Raw genomic sequence first — 18,423 nt, 5'->3', positions numbered from 1 at the left:
AAAACTTGCTAAGCCCGGTGCTCAGTCCTCCAGCCGCCCGCCGTGTTTTTGAGTTAAAAAATGTTTGAAGTTGACAGGAAATTTAAAAACATCATTTGATAGTTATGCATTTTTGGAAGACTTGAAGATTAATACCTAAACACCAACAATAAAGTCTTTAAAAGAGTCAATCTTTTAAAAACCAAAAATAAATTAGCAATGCTAAGCCTGGCGGGGGCTCAAATAAAGCCTGGTGGCCCGCCAGGCTAATTATACACCGAGGGAAACCCTGCATACAAGAGCCGAGTTTCTGCCAGGAAATCAACGAGTTCAAATGAACTATTCCAGTTCTCCCAAGGATGCTTTACAAATTTATTTTTAATTGCTTTACTAATTTATGTTGCATAATCACTCCAGCCTCAACAAAAACAGTTCAAATAAATAATTAAATCTTCAGGTCAACAACTAATGCCCACATTATGGAGGTAAACGTCTGCACACCCCGTCACGCTTCACTCATTGTAGTGTCTTAAATTTTATATACAGTGTTAAAAAGTTGATAAAATATGAAAATATCTGTAAACATATGGAGGTTAAAAAACAAATCTGTTCACATTCCCATCACTGCAGCTGTGCCAGCACGGCCGGCAGGTCCAGAACAGACGGGACAGTGTGGTCTGGTTTCACCGGACCGTCCAGCTCAGACCCGTCCGCTCTGTGAATCCACACCGTGGCGCGAACTTTGGCGTTGACCCCACCCTGGATGTCCGTGTCCAGAGAGTCGCCCACCATGACGCAGTCCTGCGCCTCCACCTGCAGCATGCTGAAGCACAGCTGGAAGATGGACGGGAACGGCTTCTGCTCCGCGTGATCTCCGGCGATCACCACCGCGTCGAAGAACTCCTCGCATTCGGCCGCCTCCACCTTTTCCCTCTGAGTTTGAGCGTCGCCGTTGGTGAGCAGCAGCAGCTTGTACCAGCCGCGGAGCTGCCTCAGCAGGGCGCGCACTTCCGGGGTCAGACACAGAAGCTCCAGCCGGCTGTTCTTCCACAAATAGTAGCACTGAGAAGCCAGATCGGACGCGGCGCTGCCTCCTGCAGTCTCTGCGATGCTTTCCGCCCAGTGGCACATGCGGATGTCGTCCTGGGAGGTGCCAGGCGGCCGGTCGGGGCTCTCACGCAGCAGCTTCAGCTTGAATTTATCACAAATGCTGCGGACTGTGTCGTCGTCCAGGTTCAGTTTGGACTTCAGAAGCTCCCCAGTCTGCAAAATACACAAACCAAGCCTGAAATGGGTCTGAAACAATTAATCGTGATTGATTATGAAAATAATCACCAAGTAATTTAGTAATCGATTAATCGTTAGTCGGACGGAAAAACGTCCATTTGCTGAAAGATCTTTATATCAAGATGCTTAAGCTTTGTTTTGATTCTGTTTGACAGAAATCGGACTAGGGCTGAAACGATTAATTGTGATTAATCGATTTTTAAATAACTTAGTAATCAATCATAAATTGAAAAGAACAAAACAAAGGCCACTGACTGAAAGATATTTAGACACACAGTAGAAGACACAATGTTTATTCTGATTCTGTCTGACAGAAAATCAAACTAGGACTGAAGTGATTAATCGTAATAAAAATAATGAATAGTACAGCAAAGGCGAATTTACGAGAGAAAAAACTAAATACTTGGATTTAAAGAAATGTTCCATTGAGTTTAATTTTGTTTAAAGAGCTGTGCTTGAGTATTTCTGCGTTAAAAAACAACAATTTCAAGAATATGAAAAAAGTTAAAATGACCAGGATGGTTTTAAAGTCTTAACAGCTGATTTTAGATAATGTCTTTTTGCATTAAATTGTTCCAACTCTTTAGAATTTTGTTTTACAAAGATACACATTAACTATGTATAATTTGCTTTGTGTTAATAAGCTATCACCTCTCATGAAAATAAGAGTTTTTCCAGGCTTTTAGGAGGAAAACTCCTCCCTTGCCGGTCTTCATAACTCCTTTCCAGGTCGTGCGCCGGCAGTCCGTTAAGGAGCGGACACCACGTCTTCATTCACTTCCCAGATCGTTGAAATATCGACTCATTATTTATGCCGTGTAAATTAAATAAAATACGGCACATTAACGGGTTTTCGCCATAAAACAAGTAAAGCGAGGGTTGCTGACTTTAAAACCGAGAACTTTAGCTAGCGACATCAACAAGCAGCGGAAGTTTTAACTGAAGTCCCCGGAGAAAAGCATTTTTAGCTGTCATCACCTTCTTTAGCGCCACCTCGCCGGCAAGACTCGTGTCTACGAGCGTGTTGTCCAAATCAAACAGGATCGCTTTCACAGCTCTACCCTCCATTGCTGAAGCACGCCGTCATTCAACGCTAACCAGGAAAACAAACACAGCTTTGCGGAAGCGGTGCGAAGTGAAGTGCTTCATGGGATTTGTAGTTCTATTGACAAAATGACGTATTTTCTAAATTTTTCCTCTAGATGGCGCCACGCGTACACTGAAACTAAAAGAGATAGATAGATAGATAGATAGATAGATAGATAGATAGATAGATAGATAGATAGATAGATAGATAGATAGATAGATAGATAGATAGATAGATAGATAGATAGATAGATAGATAGATAGATAGATAGATAGATAGATAGATAGATAGATAGATAGATAGATAGAATTTAGCTTGCTTAATTAAGGACTTTCACATTGTCAATGTAGTTAAAATTTGGTTGCAAGCTAAATACTTAGCTTGCAAGCTTAATATTTAGTTAGCAAGCTATTTAGTTTACAAACAAAAATATGTAGCTCGTAAACTAATTAGTCCAGAATAGCAAACCAGGATACAAACCAAATATTTAGTTTTTAACTTGCTAACTGAATATTTAGTAAGAAAGTTATATATTTAAAGTCAATCTTAATATTTAGTTAGCAAATTATATAGCTTGCAAACCAAACTTTTAGCTTGCTAACTAGTTAGTTAGTCCAGAATATTAAACTATTTAGTTTGCTAATGCTAGTTTACTAGTCCAGAAATAACTACAATTGCTGTAGTTAGCAAGCAAAAATAATTGGCTCCCAAACTAGATATTTAGTTTGCAAGCTATTTAGTTTACAGACAAAATATTTAGCTTTTAGTTTGATAACTGAATATCTAGTTAGCCAGTAAAATATGAAGCTTGTAAACTAAATATTTAGCTAGCTAAATGTTTATGGAATTTATATATTTTTTAATATCTAGTTAGCCATCTATTTAAATATAAGCTAGACAGTCAGATAGGAAATATTATAGCATATTATTAGTAAAAACACCATTACAAGCCTACTAAAAATGCACCAGTTTTTCTTTAGCCTGAATTGATGCAAACCCTTAATTTTAATAAAATTTCAAGAAGAAAACCTTTTTAAAAGGTGGTAATTAAGTAGGTTTGGGATTAAAACATTAAAATTTTGTGTCTCTTAAAGTTTTTAAGAATTTGTGACCAATTCCCAATAAAAACCCAAAGAAAACAGGTGATCCAAATTAAGAAAAGAGTTAATTTTGTTATAAGTAAGAAAAAAGTGCTTGAAAACATCATACAGTCACAAACGTTACATTTTGTTGAATGCCATCATCAAAAATCATCAATAAACATCAAACATGTTGATCAATGTTCCATTTATTATTAATTATTAATTACTCTTACTTGAGTACAATTTTTGGGTTTTCTGTCCACCTCCAGTTAAATAAATGTAAACAATGTTTGACAAATTTAATTCAATTACACATAACAAATTAACTGAAACATTTTTAGTTGAACAACAAATTCAACAAAATTACCATATCAAGCACTTTAAAGTTTAGAGAGGTAACAATTATTTTCATTGGTTTCCAGGATTTAACAATGAATCCGCTGGTTTTTGTGTGACTGAGCATCACAGACTGTCCCAGACGCTTATTTTAAAGTATTAGTCTCACTTTTCTAAATAATAAGAGCAATTCTACTAACAGTAACAATAAAACCCCCTACGTGACTCCTGAGCACGCATAGTGCCAATTTAAACAGCATATTCCGTGACACGCAGCCTGTCAAAAATAAAAACATTCCTCAGCTCTTATGCAACCTGCGCTTTAACTCAGCCTCTTATCTGGCAGCGGGCCAGAGGTTCACACGCAACGCCGTGCAGAGTAGCTGCAAAACCTTCCCATCAGATACCACAACAAGCCTTTCTCACATTAAATAGGTGTTCTTCCAGCGCAGGTGCCTGTAGGACAAAAAGAAACTGGCCTAAATATCTCTGGAACATTCAAACATGCCACCTGCTGCTTGCATGGGAAGGGAAGTTTAAATGAAAGAGCGCTGCAAATTAAAGCCTTATTTTTATTGGCATTAATAAAAAAATAATACTTAAAAAATGGAAGTGAAAGATGAGACGTGGATGCTTGAAAAGAAAACATAAAACTGGAAATGTGGGATTTCCCCTCTAATGTGAAGGGGGAAACAAAAGTGAGATGTCTTCATGTTTCCGAGAAACAGTTGAACTGTAGCATCATTTTTTGGCATTTTCTGCCAATGTTATATGTTTTTCACCGCTTAATTTTATTTTTTGTTTTATCATTTACCTACCTGTGATGAAAATGTTGTGATGCACTTTGGTCAGCTGAGGTTGTTAAACATTTAGGTTCGGTATCCGAGTCCGCAACGTTTCTGCGTGTATCAGGGTGAGGGGCCGAGTCTGACATTTCAGCTGGAGATGGAAGTGTCACCGACACAAGAATGACAAAACTTAACGTGTAGTTTACAATTCATCCGATTATTAGAGTATGTAGAGTATTAAAATTCCTCAAGGCAAATTATCTGCCTTGAAATCTTGTTAAATTATGTTTTATGTTTTACTATTTTGCACCATATGTTCCGGCCGGATAGTTATCGTTTGTTGCTCTCACTTCCGCCGAACTAAGTGCTAAGTGCTATTAGCATAGCATAAATCTTCTTTAATCCCGGGTTTTCATCGTTTTTCTGAGGTATAGTGTTTTTGTGCGTACACACATGTGCACAAAAGCTCTAACTGGTGTTGTAAACTTAGAGTTCATCTATTAAATTGACTGTAATTACTTCCAGGGACGGAGAGATTCGCTGTCCGCACGGAAATACTTGCATTTATCACGGTGGGTGGCCAGTTTCTTCTTTTATGGCGAATCGCAAACTTACCGCCACCATGTTACATGGTGCCGCCATGTCTCAGCTGGAGACGGTTATTACGTGAGTAAATGACACACAAGAAATTAAAAAGCTTAGGATGTGGCATACAGCTGCAGTGATTTATTGAATGATTCGAGTACGTCAATTGTTAAAAGTCGTGAAGACAAATTATCATCCCCGAAGCTTCTTTAAATTATGTTTTACTATTTACTGTTGTGTTTCCTGCCGGACAATTATTTGTGTTGCACAAGGCTCTTGCTTCGTTGCGGAGCAATGCTAAGTGCTATTAGCACAACATACATCCTCTTTTCTCCGGACATTTAGTCGTTTTTCAGGAAACTCGTGTGTTTTCTGTTTATACAGTTTATTTGTTGGCTTTCTACTGTATTATCTTTATTACTAAATTGAACATAATTTCAGAATTTTGCATATTTATTATTTTTTTATGTACTTTTAGGATAATTTTTTACTGCTCTGTAGTTTTTACTTTTATTTGAGTAATTTTATTATGAAGTATTTCTGCACTGGATTTTCTGCCCACTGAATGAAAAACAAACATGTTTTAACCAAAAAATCACCAGACACAGACACACACCTGCAGTTTTGGTTAAAGATGTTGTTTTTTAATTGAAAGAAACTGATTTTGACTTGTTTTTATTTTTTCTGATTTTATTATTTTTTTGTTACTTCTATGAATTTTTGTCATTTTGGTCTTTAAAATACCAAAATGTCCATTTAATTTTATATTTTGGTCCACCTGATGATGTAATTTTTCAACATTAAAGGATTGATAATTTGATCAGTTACTCATACTTGAGTAGACTTTTTACCAAATACATTTTTATTCTTACTTTTTAATATTTCTGGGTTCTCTGCCACCTGCTTGTCTGTGAGAGGAAGAAGGTGATAACCAGAACTCTGGCAGCCATTTTGTTGCCCAATCAGAACTTTATTCTGCTACAGAGACAAACTCTGGCCACACACTGTGGATGTCAGATTTTAATCAAAGTCAGGGAATGTCGACTGTTTAAATACAGAAGCGTTGGTGTGTCGGACGCCACTCGTCAAGCTGCACGTACACATAAACAGAATCAGAACAGAACGGTTATGTAAAGCTCGCTGATAAAGCGCTGATATCCTTCCTGCTGGGTCTATATAAACCATCCATTGGAGATGTGAATGTTTAAATCTGCTGCAGCTGCATGCATCAGTAACTGCCTCTGCACCAATCCAGGTGCATTTAAGTTGCACATCTTCTTAGCAGAAAGATGTAATCTAAAAAGAGGGAATGAAAAGGTTGGACCTCCCATGGTTGTTGGGCAGATTGCCATTGCTGCTGTTCTGATGCACCTGAGTTGCTCTGACCGGCGACTGAACCGCAGCAGCAGGGAGCAGCGAGGAGGATCAGCCGCTGATCTGCTGCAACTAACGACTATTTTAGTTATTGATTAATCTGTCTAACAAATCCAGATTAGAAAAAAATGTAATGTAAGAAAAATTAAAGAATAAAATCTGCAAAAGAAATAGAATCTGAAAAAGGAATTGAGAGAATAAATTTTCAAAAATAATTAAATAAAATATGAGAAAATGATTTGAAAAAATACAGTCTGAAAAAAACTAAAGTAAAACTATATAAAAATGTGAGAAAATAAAATCTGAAAAAAAAAATGTTTGGAAAAAATATATGAAAAGGAAACTGAAGAAATAAAATCTGAAAAAATATATTAAAAATGTAAAAAAATAAAATCTGAAAAATTATTTAAAAAAAAAATAAAATGAAAAAAAATTTGAAAAAGAAAACAAAGAATTTGAAAAAATGAAATATGAAAAATAGCAAACTGCATAAATGTGGGCTCAACTGTTGCAAACATAAATTACTCCCAAAATGTACTACATGTTTCCTTGTCTTTCCTCTTTAGAAGAGTGGCCAGGAAAAACTGCTTCAGATTACATTTATGCATCAAGTAAAAAGTTGGATTATCCATCTCCAATGAGTAAATTTCAAAGTTTTTTATGCATCTTCGATAATCTGGACCGTAAACGATCCGTTTCCAAATTTAAATTTAAATATTGTGTTTTTACATAAATGAATCCAAGATTAAGCGCAGAAGCAAATCACTGCCGAAGGATTTGTTGGAGTGTTTTTCAGCTTTGGACATGTTGACCCTCTGCAAACAACAATAATTCACAGCCAGCAGCCGAATGAATATCAGGCCTTCAGAGCTGCTCCCTCTTATTAACATGTCATGGATTACATCATTTATTGTCAGCAAACACTACCTACAATGTCTCCTCTCATCCTCCTGCTACTTAATCTGCCTGATTGCTTTGCAGAGACACGTTAGGGTTGAAAATATGTTCCTGCAGCCGCATTCCCAATATTCCCGCTGTGCAACCTCGCATTCCTCTGGATAATCACACAAGGAGCTGGATTAAAGTTTCTCCTGCTGCAGACCAAGTAAAAATCAAGTGTCTGTGTACTTCTGAAACACGAAGCATGCGTTCATGTCAGTTACTGTCTTTTTCCTATGACTGTCGTATCCCTGGCAGAGGTTAAATGGAGGCTTTCCAGATGTTGATTTAAACAAAGACATGACTTCATATGGATTTTATGCGTCATTCCTGCTTGTTTATTCTCATGGTTTTCAACTGAGATCATCACGGTCCTGTGAAATTATCTACAACAGTATTTTTAAGTTTATTTGATCATTTTAACTAGTCATAAACTGTGGATGTGATGTATGGAAGTCCTGAAATGCCCATTTTCTCTTGGACTTTAAAGTTCATGTGGAAGTAAAAAATAATAGATTAAATCATAAAATCATCGTCACAGGGTTTGGATCTGTTGAGACGTATCTATTTGCAAAGATAATTAAATGTCTTTGTGTCATTTACAGTTTCATGGAACTGCGTAGGAAGTTAATGGAAAAGCTAATTATGTTAGAAATATCCATCCATCCATCTTCTTGCACCCTTGTCCCTCAGTGGGGTCGGGAGGGTTGCTGGTGCCCATCTCCAGCTAGCGTACCTGGCGAGAGGCGGGGTCACCTGGACAGGTCGCCAGTCTGTCGCAGGGCAACACAGAGACACACAGGACACACAACCACACACACACACACTCACACCTAGGGACAATTTAGAGAGGCCAATTAACCTGACAGTCATGTTTTTGGACTGTGGGAGGAAACTGGAGAACCCGGAGAAAACCCACCATGCACAGGGAGAACATGGAGACTCCATGCAGAAAGACCAGGGCTGGGAATCGAACCCAGAACCTTCTTGCTGCAAGGCAACAGCTCTACCAACTGCGCCACTGTGCAGCCCATGTTAGAAATAATTACTAAAAATTTCAATATAAAAAAATTTAATGAGCTTATTTTGATGCATAAAAATTCATATGCTTAAATATTAGGGCCAGAACTTCAACTTGTTAATTTTAATTAATTACACTGATTTTAACGCAAGTAATTGTAATTTTTTTAACATGTCGAAGGTGTATGTGCGTGTTTCTAGTATGTCCGTTAATCTAAAGCACAAGCAACGTCCACAAATAACAGTAATGTAAAACAAAGTTCCTTAATCTAATTTTAGATTTAATTAATTACAGATCCTTCAATTAATGGCTTCAGACCCAACGTCCACTGAAATGAACATGGTATATTTCTAGGTTTAAAACAATACATTTTAATTATTCTTGTTGCCAGTTTCTTATTAACCAATAACACTGAGGTTTAAATCTTTACTGTGTATGTGTGAACTTCAGCACAAGCATTGCCCTGAAACTACAGAAGTTGAAGAGTAAGTGCCTGTTTTCAGTTAAAAATACAAATTTGAGTACATGGTAGTCTAATAAAATTATTCTGTGTAATTTTAAATATTTACTGTGTTAGAATTAGAATTTACCATTTACTATTAAATTTAGGATTTATTTATTTATTTATTTTTTTTAATGAATGTCCAACCCAATGGATATACGGAGTTGGGATATAAAAAATATATGGAAAAAACTGTAATCATTTTATAGCTTATTTGTGATTTTACAATTCATTTGGTTATTTTATGTTTTTATGAATATAAAGTCAGACTTTCTTAAAAAGCTTTAAAAAAAATCCGTTCCCCCACACCCCCATTTTCAATTCTGAAACGATATAAAAATTTGTTGAGTAAAACATTTTTTTGCCCTGTAAATAAAAGTCTGAAAGGGCTACGTTGATTAAAAATTTTAATCGAGCCCCCACCACTAATAAATATGAAATTTGTGAGTTTTAAAATAACTAAATTATGGCACTTGTGGCTTTCCATTCTTACTGCGGTTTTGGCGCTCATCGCAAATGACATCACTGGTGCCCGGATGTTCGAACAAACGAGCACAAACAGAATGACGACATGTGAAGAGCAGGTTGGAGCTTCTTCAATATTGTTCAGTGCAGAAGCTCAGTGTGGAAAAATGTAAACGATGGTTGAAATAATGCAGAGAACTCATTAAGAAAGCAGCGTTGGATTAAAGGTAGGTCTTTTGTTTCTGGTTATGGACTTTGCGGTAGTTAGCACTCGCTAGCACTAAGCTATCTGGGCCTAGCTTGGCAAGTTCCCGCTCGGCAATTGGTTTAGGTAAAAATATTGATTCATCAATGCTTTGCAATTCATTTTTCCAATTAAATATCAATTTGAAAAGGCCTGTGAATCGATTATATCTCCATGGTGAGCAACACTGTTGTGAGCAACTAGCACCGTCACTGTATCATGTCATAAAAACAGTTCTTAGCTTCAGTTGATGAAGAACTGTTCAATAGCTGATGAAGCTATTGGTGAGCATTAAATTGTGCATATCAATAACCGATCACAAAGCCACACAGATGTTTCCCGCTTACTTCTCTTGTTGGTCAAAACTAAAATGGCCGCCGTGCGCTGGTCTAAATGTAGCAGTTTGTCATTTGCGGTCATCTCTCTGCTTGTTTAGATTTATGCTCCAGAACTGAAGTTTTTACAACCTATCTGTCGAAAACTTTCCGTAAATACGGATTTTTGATAATCAATAACTAGTGTTATTTTCAGGTTTTGACATGAATGTATGAGATGACTTCCATTTGCTGCTCCATGTTGACGTGTGGACGTAAATATCTGACTTGCAGCCTTTCATTTTCACTCTGTGTCAGCATTAGCTGTGTTGTTGGGAAAGATGTGTAATGTGTGGGCGGATGAGTTATGTGCCAAAAAAAGATATAAAAAAGATATAAAAACAGTTTCAGATCTTGGTACCGTTTTCCATGACGGTGAGTAACGTTGTGTTCATGCGTAACATCAGCCGCAGGGGTTGTGCTGTGATGAGCACAGTGAGTCAGATGGTTCTTCAGAAGAACTTCATGTTCACATTAGCTGGTACCGGTAGCTCCCATAAAGGTGGGAACCTCTGTTAGCGCCAGGTCATGATAAATCATTTCAGTCATTCACCGCCTCGGTGTGGCCCTCAGCCGAAGCTACATACACTGTACAAAACGACACGCGATCTTTATCCTGATTCCTTCTGAATCAGAATAAGACTTAAACGAATAATCGTGATTAATCGAATATTAAAATAATCGTCAACTAACTTAGCAGTCGATTAATTGTTAACTGGGGGACACGGACTCAAAAAATGTCCAAAAATCAGAGCAGCAAAACTGTATGAAAAAATATTAACTGTGCATTTAGTTGTTATTATTTTTTATTTATTTGTCAGGGGATTTCTGAATTGGCTAAAAACAAAGGATATATAAATGAGGTTAAAAAACTGCACACATTTTATCAATAAATATAAATGCAGACAATAAGTACAGAATTAGGAAACTACAATACAATTATCATAAAAAGTATAAGAAGTATTAAAACTAAACGAACTAATTAAGATGACAAACCTGTTTCTGTAAACATGTTTTAGCTTCATCCGGTTCTGATTAACTAAAGAAATACTATGTTATAAAATGTTTATAATCGCATTTAAAGGGGAATTGAATTGTTTATCTTCATCTTTCTAATATTGTATGTAAAGGCTTATGTGAATAAATAATCTGTAGAATAATCCAATTAATCATTTAATCATCAGAATAATCATTAAATTAATTGAGTAATAAAACAATCCTTAATTACTTCCCTAAATCAGACTGAAACTCTATTTTAAGTTTGGTAAGATGATCAAAATTATGCCAGAACAGAGAGAGAGATTTTCTTAGGATATTATTTACACAGGATTATTTGGGAAAATTTTGGAAAAGCCCAGATGATGGTCATGTCATGGCTTTATAAGCCTCTGATAGGTTAATTCACATCTGATAATAATTGCATGAATTTAATAATAAGCTATTATTTTTTTTATACTTTTCTACCTATAAAATGTTGATTTAACTGTACTAAATACATTAAAAGTCTTTTCAACATATATCTACTGTTTCTATTGGGAATTCAGTCATTATGAGATATTTTAGGTCAAAACTGTTTAGTTTCAAATGCACACAGAAAGTTTTTTATAGCTTGGAACGTGAGATTGATAAACGGTTTTGTTTTTCCAGATCCACAAATAAATCAAAACCCAGGAAACTGGTAAATGGTTTGATTTAAAAAAACAAAAACCCATCAGACCAAATGGCACCACATTGTTGAGAAACGTACCTGTAACCTGGTTTTTCCCCCCTAGTCTAACCGAAACACCAGAGGCACGGAGCCAAGAGCGCAGACACAATGGCAGCCATGCACCAGTGTTAAAAATAAACCTATAGTCGAATCACGTAGCACCAAACAGGTAGACGATCATTGTGAAGTGGTGCGTGAAGTGGGTGGGATGCCAAGAGATGCAGCTAATTTTATTCTCGCAGCAGGTTCCACTTGAGCTGCCAAATTTCACAGGGAGGATCAGACTGTAAAAAAAACACGTTTATGGTTACTGGGAAGCCGCAGCTTTAAGCAAAATGGAAACAATACGTTCAAATGCAAACATTCGCAAACAGAAGTGAGTCACTGACTTCTGTGGAAAGTGTCAGATTTAGCACAGGCTAGCTTCAGAGGGAATTGGACAGCACAACGGACAGCGATGGTCGTTCAAATCGGCTTAATTAAAGTCACATTTGGATCTGAAAAGGACAAGAGAAACCAGAGGATTTCTGAAGAAATGTTCTGGGTTCTTGCAGCCGATAGCAGCTGCATTTCCATTACAGATGTGAGCAAAACTTCTGCTATGACAACAAACAGTCCAAAGCTTAGAAGTAGCTCTCGCCTCGTTTCCATCTAACCTGGAATAACATTACAATTCTTACTCGATTGCAATTTTTGAGTGCTCTACCCCCCTCTGTGTAATAGTAAGGTAAATATCAGTGATATTTACTGCAGTACTTAATGCTGAAGCTTAGCTTAGCTAATGTAGCCTTTATCTGCTAGCTAACACAGAGATGTCTTAGTGTGTTTGTTACTACGTGTACTTACTCTGCCAGTCACCAGAACCTTGTTATTCACAGAGTTTGTGCGTTGTTTATACATCTGTTTAAACATGGATTGTATGCGTCCATGCTGTATGCACGCTTCCTCTTCACTAGCTAGTTAGCCGTATCATAGTAGGAGATCAGAGGCAGCTTGTCCACGTCGTCTCACATATTTTCCTTCTCTGTCTCATACGGGTCGATGCTGACAGCCGCCATTTTGTTCATGCATCTTTCTCTCGTAGATTCGTCAAGAGTTTCCAGGTATTTTACTTTCATTGGTCTCGAAGCCATGAATCTGCTGTGCATTGCTCTACACTTGCCTACTAAGATGGCGCGGATCACTTGCAGTTCAGACTTGTGGGAACTTTATATTTCGTTTTCCATTAAATAAGAAACACGATTGAAGTCACATGTGAATAAGTTTGTTCACATGATTAAGTCTTTTAAAAACATTCCACACGATTATCCTCTACTTCCTGTCCTCATCTTCTTTGTCGTTTCTCCCAGTAGTAACGTCCTGTTGTTCATTATGTGACTTTTGTGAGGTGAAAATAGTGTTTCCATTGCAGTTTTATTAAATAAATCAATTTCGATTCAGCAAAAATCCCTCATCCCAGCACTAAAACTTTTTATTAAGGTTTTCCAAATTGTTGTTTCTATTGAAAGAATTTATTTTCAAAATGTAAAATTGTGCCATTATATGATCGATTCCAGATTATGCTGGAACTAAACAATGGTTGAAAGCTATAAATATAAAATTGTGAAAAGTCTGTCTGTGGAGGACATCACATCAAAGACGGTAAAATCTTAATTACGTTGTGCTTTGGTTTAGCTTTTTGTTTTCAGGCTCGGCACAGACAAATATATTACTCACATTAAAATTACAGACCTCACTGTAGCTTTACATGTGGTTTTAATTATATGTCTAGACTCTGAGCTTCAAAAAAGTATTTCTGCACCTTGTTCTTTTCCATATGTTGATTTTTTTTTTATCTGAGTGAATTATGCTATGATTTTGTGATAAAACATCATAAATGAGCACATAATTATAAAACGGAAGGAAAAACATCATGATGTTCACCACTTTAGTCGTAATAATAATTTACTCAGCTGATATTTGATGTAGTTATAAGTGCACATTAAACAATTAGGAGCCGATAACATTTAAAATGTGTTTATATGACACTATGCTGCAAGACAGAATAAAATAAACAGAGCCAGGTAGTGACTAGTTACATTTATCTGAGTAATTAATTGATTACAGTTGTTTTTAAAGGGGCAGTATCATGTAAAATCGACATTTTTCAGCTTTACATCATGTTATAATGTTTTCCCTTCATCAAAGCATAACAGGAGTTTTGCTTTGATTAAACTAGTCAGCAGCAACTAGCAAACAGCAGGTGGAGCTGAGTATCTGCTGAGCTACTTCTCAGAGCAACGCTGGTAAAAACCTTGCTACAGCCTAAATAAAGGAGCCATGTTGTGATGACTTCCTGAAGGCAGAGCAGGAGCTTCTTAAAGAGACAGAGGCCCAATTTTAAGGCGTTTATTGAGGAAGTAATGTTTCTTTTAACTCATATTTGATATCGACATTTTCATAGTAACTGAAGGTAAAATAGTTACTTGATTGCTGCTATATTGATGCTATAAAATGACAGGAAAACTCATATTTGTCCTGACCCTTAATTTTTAAAATAGTTACTCAAGTCAGTTACTCAGTTACTGTGTATCCATTTGACCAAGTACTTTTTGCTTTCGAGTAGAAATGTGTTGAAGTACTCTTACTGTGGTACGGTTTTTGAGTGTACTCTTCCCACGCCTGAAAGTAACTCACTGAAACATATCTAATGATGAGTTTATCTAGATAACAAAATGTTTATCTGCTCATCCTCTCCTCTTATCTGATGTGACAGGTTTTTGTAGCGGCTCCTGAAGGTTTCTTCATTTAGAGACATCCTCCCCTCCCTTTCTCCATCTTTTCGTGAGAAGTCGGAGCAACACAGAGCTGTCGGGGCAGAACCTCGACACGTGATGGTTGCACTGCAACAATAAATCCTCCACAGCTCATCTTACCACCCTGCGCTTCCCTCCGTCTCACACAAGCCTTTCTGGGAGCACAGGTAGCTTCACGCCTGAAATTCAGCCTGAATTCATTTAAATTCACTATATGCAATGTGTAAAATTGTTTTTTTGAGTGCATTTGGAGCTGCAGGATGATCTCTGAAGCGTTGCGTGCCTCAGCCGCTGCAGGCTCGTCGATCCTGTTTGGTTTCTTCTTCTGTTCGCCCAACACAAACTCAAATTTCCTGGCTTCAGACAGGAATGTAAACTACCAAGAGTGACAATAAAACACTCGGCGTACAAGAAAGAAGAGACGACCTCATGAATGAACGAGGCTGTTCTCACTTCCCATTCATAAAACATCTTTATGCGAAGAACAACTGAATCCAAACTGGAAAACTGAAGGTACAAAGCTGGACAGTAACTAGTTACATTTACTTTAGTGCAGTGGTTCTTAACCTTTTTTGAGGTACCGAACCCCCCAGTTTCATATGCGCATTCACCAAACCCTTCTGAACCCTGCGGTATTCTGATTTAGTAATGTAATTATATTAGCTGTGTAACCACCCCCACGCCACTAGAGGCAGTAGCAACCCCGAAAAGATGCGACTAAGGAGCAGATTTAGACTATAGAATTTGGTAAAAACGGTGAGTTTTTCTGAAGTAATTAAAGACACAAGTTCAAATCACGACTTTACACAAGTGTGTCTTTACCTCCGCGGCAGAGGCTCCGCCGAACCCCTGAGACCGACTCACCGAACCCCTGGGGTTCGATCGAACCCAGGTTAAGAACCACTGCTTTAGTGTAATAGTATTGTCTGAAGTAACGCTACTCTTTCTGTCTACTTTTCCAACTGGTTATTTTACTGAATAACCAGTTATGAAAATGAAAAACAAACACGTTTTCACTTTTAAATGCACCAGGCACAAAAACACACAGTTTAAAGGCGACATATTGCATTTCTATTTGTGTCTTTACTGCTTCTATAAAAAGACCACGCGTTAAAAAAAAAGCAACAAAAAAACACCCAGCTGTTTTTTCCGAGATAAGTTCATGTTTTTTTGGTGTTTGGAAAATGGCCTGTTTGAAAAATCTCCCTCAGTGAAACCCTGCCCGTTGCCTAGCAACCCCAGCAGAGTTCCGTCTGTCACTTAGCAACCAAAGCAGAGCTCCAGCACGTTTGTTCAGATGGTTTTACTGTGATGGCAAGAGGCTTTTCTGTGCCTCTAACATATTTCTAAGTTTATTTGTGTTGATGTTTATACCATAAAAACGTCAAACAGTAACATATTATAAAACGACCAATAACAATTTTATTTATTTCAAAATCATCAAGCAAATACCCATCAGACATGTTGATCAGTGTTCCACAAAGCCAACTGAACAGGTGGGTTTTTAGTCTAGATTTAAAGGAACTCAGTATTTCGGCTGTCTTGCAGTTTTCTGGAAGTTTGTTCTAGATTTGTGGCGGATAGAAGCTGAGTGCTGTTTCTCCATGTTCTGTTCTGGTTCTGGGAATGCAGAACAAGAACCAGAAGCAGAAGACCTGAGCGGTTCTGCAAGGTTGATACAGTAAGCAGAGCTTTAATGTGTTTTAGTGCTAAACCACTCAGATTTATAATTGATGCAAGTACTTTAAAAAAGTTTCCTACAAAAGGTTAGGATCGGTCTACGGTCTATACATAACATGTTCATTACATTTGTTGCACAAAATCCTTCCTAGATAATGAGATGTTAGCCTGGTCAGTTCGGCCTATGAGCTGTTTCAGGGCGTCTTGTCACTTTAAATCCAAATAATCTGCTGCTGGCCACGGCTCCCCAACTCAGTGTTTACACTCATGTGAAAATGGCTTAAAACAGATGCACAATTATACAAACGTACATCTTTGAAAAGCAGAAGTGGAGCCTCCTGCACAACCAACAAGAATTCAGCAAGTGGTTTCTGGATGTTAAGTCAACAACAAAACACTTGTATTTTCTAGCAGCCACTATACAGTAAATGCAGTGGTAAAGCCAGCTGACCAAATGTTCTGGAACTCTGCTGGGATGCTAGGTTACGGGCTGCTGTTGCTAGGTAACGGACAGTGTTTGCTGATTTGTGACGTTGCATTTGGAAGGTTTTTGAAACGGCTCATTTTTCAGACACCATAAACATTAACTTATTGCCAGAAAATGTCTGTGTGTTTGTTTTTTACATCTGTTTTTAGAAGCAGTTGAAACCCAGATGGAAGTATAAAAATGTCCCGTTTAAAGTCTGTTGTCTGAGCTACAGGGAACCAGCGGAGGGACTCTGGCAGACCTGTGAAGACACTGTGGTGATGAGTTTTTCCTCGTCTTGTTGGTGTGTGTGCCTAACATATTTTGAAGTCTGACTGTTTATCACATCATTAATGAACCACTCAGAGAAATGAACATTGTGTGAAAGGCTGAGAGCATTGAATGATGAGAGCGTTGAATCTAATTGGAGTCCAGTCTGAGTTATTGGAGCATGTCGGCCGTTGAGCCCGCGGCGTCCGCATACGTCTGACCTCAGTCCACTCGGCGCCGCAGGCTCCTTTAGGGGCTTTCACTTTTTATTTCTGAAACATACGCGAGGTTCACACGTGTATCTCGTCGTAAAAACATAAACGTTGACGACTAGACCTGCCAAAACCTGGCTGACAACGCAACGAGGCAAGCTGCCAAACCACTTCTGCTTTCAGCACTGCGGATCAGTGAGGAATTAACCGAACGTCGCTGCTGGATGCTGAAAAGGAGATCTGTGATAGAAATCATCCAGAACTATCTTCATTTCTTCAGTTAACTAAACCTTTTGGTTACCGTTCCTTACAGTTTGGAGCAGCAGAATCCCTGCCCCTCGCTCTGCAGCAGGTTATGGGGGTTCTGTTGTGCCAACATTATCAGAATGTTATGGTTGAGAGGTTTGTTGTCGCCGCCTCAGCTTGAACTGGAGCCACGAAAATTGCTCCAAAAATGTGTCTACAAAGGACATACTCTCCGACAGATGGGACACGAGCTTTAGAAAGAAAGATAATTTCATTTTCTTTATTAAAAACAAGGAGTATAATTCACTATTTATTCACTATTAAAAGATAATTATTTTACAGACAGTTATGATGAATCACAAACCTCATGGTAAAACAATTCAGAGTTGCATCAAATATAATTATGTCTAGTAAATTTGACAGCCAAATACTTTGTTTTGATTAAAATAGTTATCAGAAACAACCTGTGATAGATTTAGGTGTTCCTCAGGGTTCCCCCCTTGGACCTGTGCTTTTTGTGTTTCCATCAAGGTTTTTTTATCTGCATTTTGAAGAATCACATTAGAAAAGATTGATGGAAATGGCAAAATTTCAAAATAGATTTTACTTTAGAGAGTTAAAGCTCTCAAAAGTAAAGATGTTGTATTTTTATTCAATCTGAAATTACAAATCTGCATTTAAGATTAAGCTAAATTAAAAACACGCCTCAGTAATTTGAGATTGGCTTTAAGATATTAGAATGGGAAAAAGAAAAGAGTGAAAAAAGATAAACAAAAAAGTCCCAAATAAAAGAAGAACACTAATTTGATGAGAAATTGGATTTTATTCCTGCACAGTCATGCAGTTGGTTGCTGTTTAACAAAAAGGTCTTTGGTTCAAATCCCAGCATGTCGTCTTTCTGTACAGAGTTTAATTGTTTGGTTAATTGTTCACTCTAAAGTGTCTTTAGCTCTGAGTGTTTTTGTGCGTGGAGGTTGCAAGTA

The 18,423-nt window shown here is 37.4% G+C and overlaps 1 protein-coding gene and 1 long non-coding RNA gene across 3 annotated transcripts; one reads left to right on the top strand and one right to left on the bottom strand.

The window, feature by feature from the left end:
• Nucleotides 1-337: 337 nt before the first annotated feature.
• Nucleotides 338-2,391, bottom strand: nanp (N-acetylneuraminic acid phosphatase). The gene is made up of 2 exons (XM_008430004.3): nucleotides 2,245-2,391; nucleotides 338-1,242 (listed from the first exon to the last, which is right to left on the bottom strand). Exons 1-2 carry the CDS (start codon nucleotides 2,332-2,334, stop codon nucleotides 601-603), a joined length of 732 nt encoding a protein of 243 aa, XP_008428226.2. The 5' UTR covers nucleotides 2,335-2,391; the 3' UTR covers nucleotides 338-600.
• Nucleotides 2,392-9,402: 7,011 nt separating this feature from the next.
• Nucleotides 9,403-17,103, top strand: LOC145555161 (uncharacterized). Of its 2 annotated transcripts, none has more exons than XR_014091257.1 (4): nucleotides 9,403-9,672; nucleotides 14,527-14,733; nucleotides 14,820-15,079; nucleotides 16,948-17,103. It is a non-coding gene; the product is annotated as an uncharacterized LOC145555161 (long non-coding RNA). The 2 variants fall into 2 exon arrangements; XR_014091256.1 differs by having other exon boundaries at nucleotides 9,404-9,672; nucleotides 14,826-15,079.
• The last annotated feature ends 1,320 nt before the right edge of the window (nucleotides 17,104-18,423 follow it).

The sequence above is a fragment of the Poecilia reticulata genome, chromosome 15 (genome assembly GCF_904066995.2).
Source record: "Poecilia reticulata chromosome 15, P_reticulata-male-v2, whole genome shotgun sequence".
Lineage (NCBI taxonomy): Eukaryota > Metazoa > Chordata > Actinopteri > Cyprinodontiformes > Poeciliidae > Poecilia > Poecilia reticulata.
Note: the sequence above shows the minus strand (reverse complement) of the source record. Positions and strands in the feature narration are given on the sequence as shown.

Bases quoted from the DNA above. Each gene is read 5' to 3' on its own strand.
- nanp (XM_008430004.3), bottom strand. From the start codon at position 2,334: ATGGAGGGTAGAGCTGTGAAAGCGATCCTGTTTGATTTGGACAACACG. The intron at 1,243-2,244 runs GTGATGACAGCT...TGTATTTTGCAG, and splicing joins GCGAGGTGGCGCTAAAGAAG to ACTGGGGAGCTTCTGAAGTC.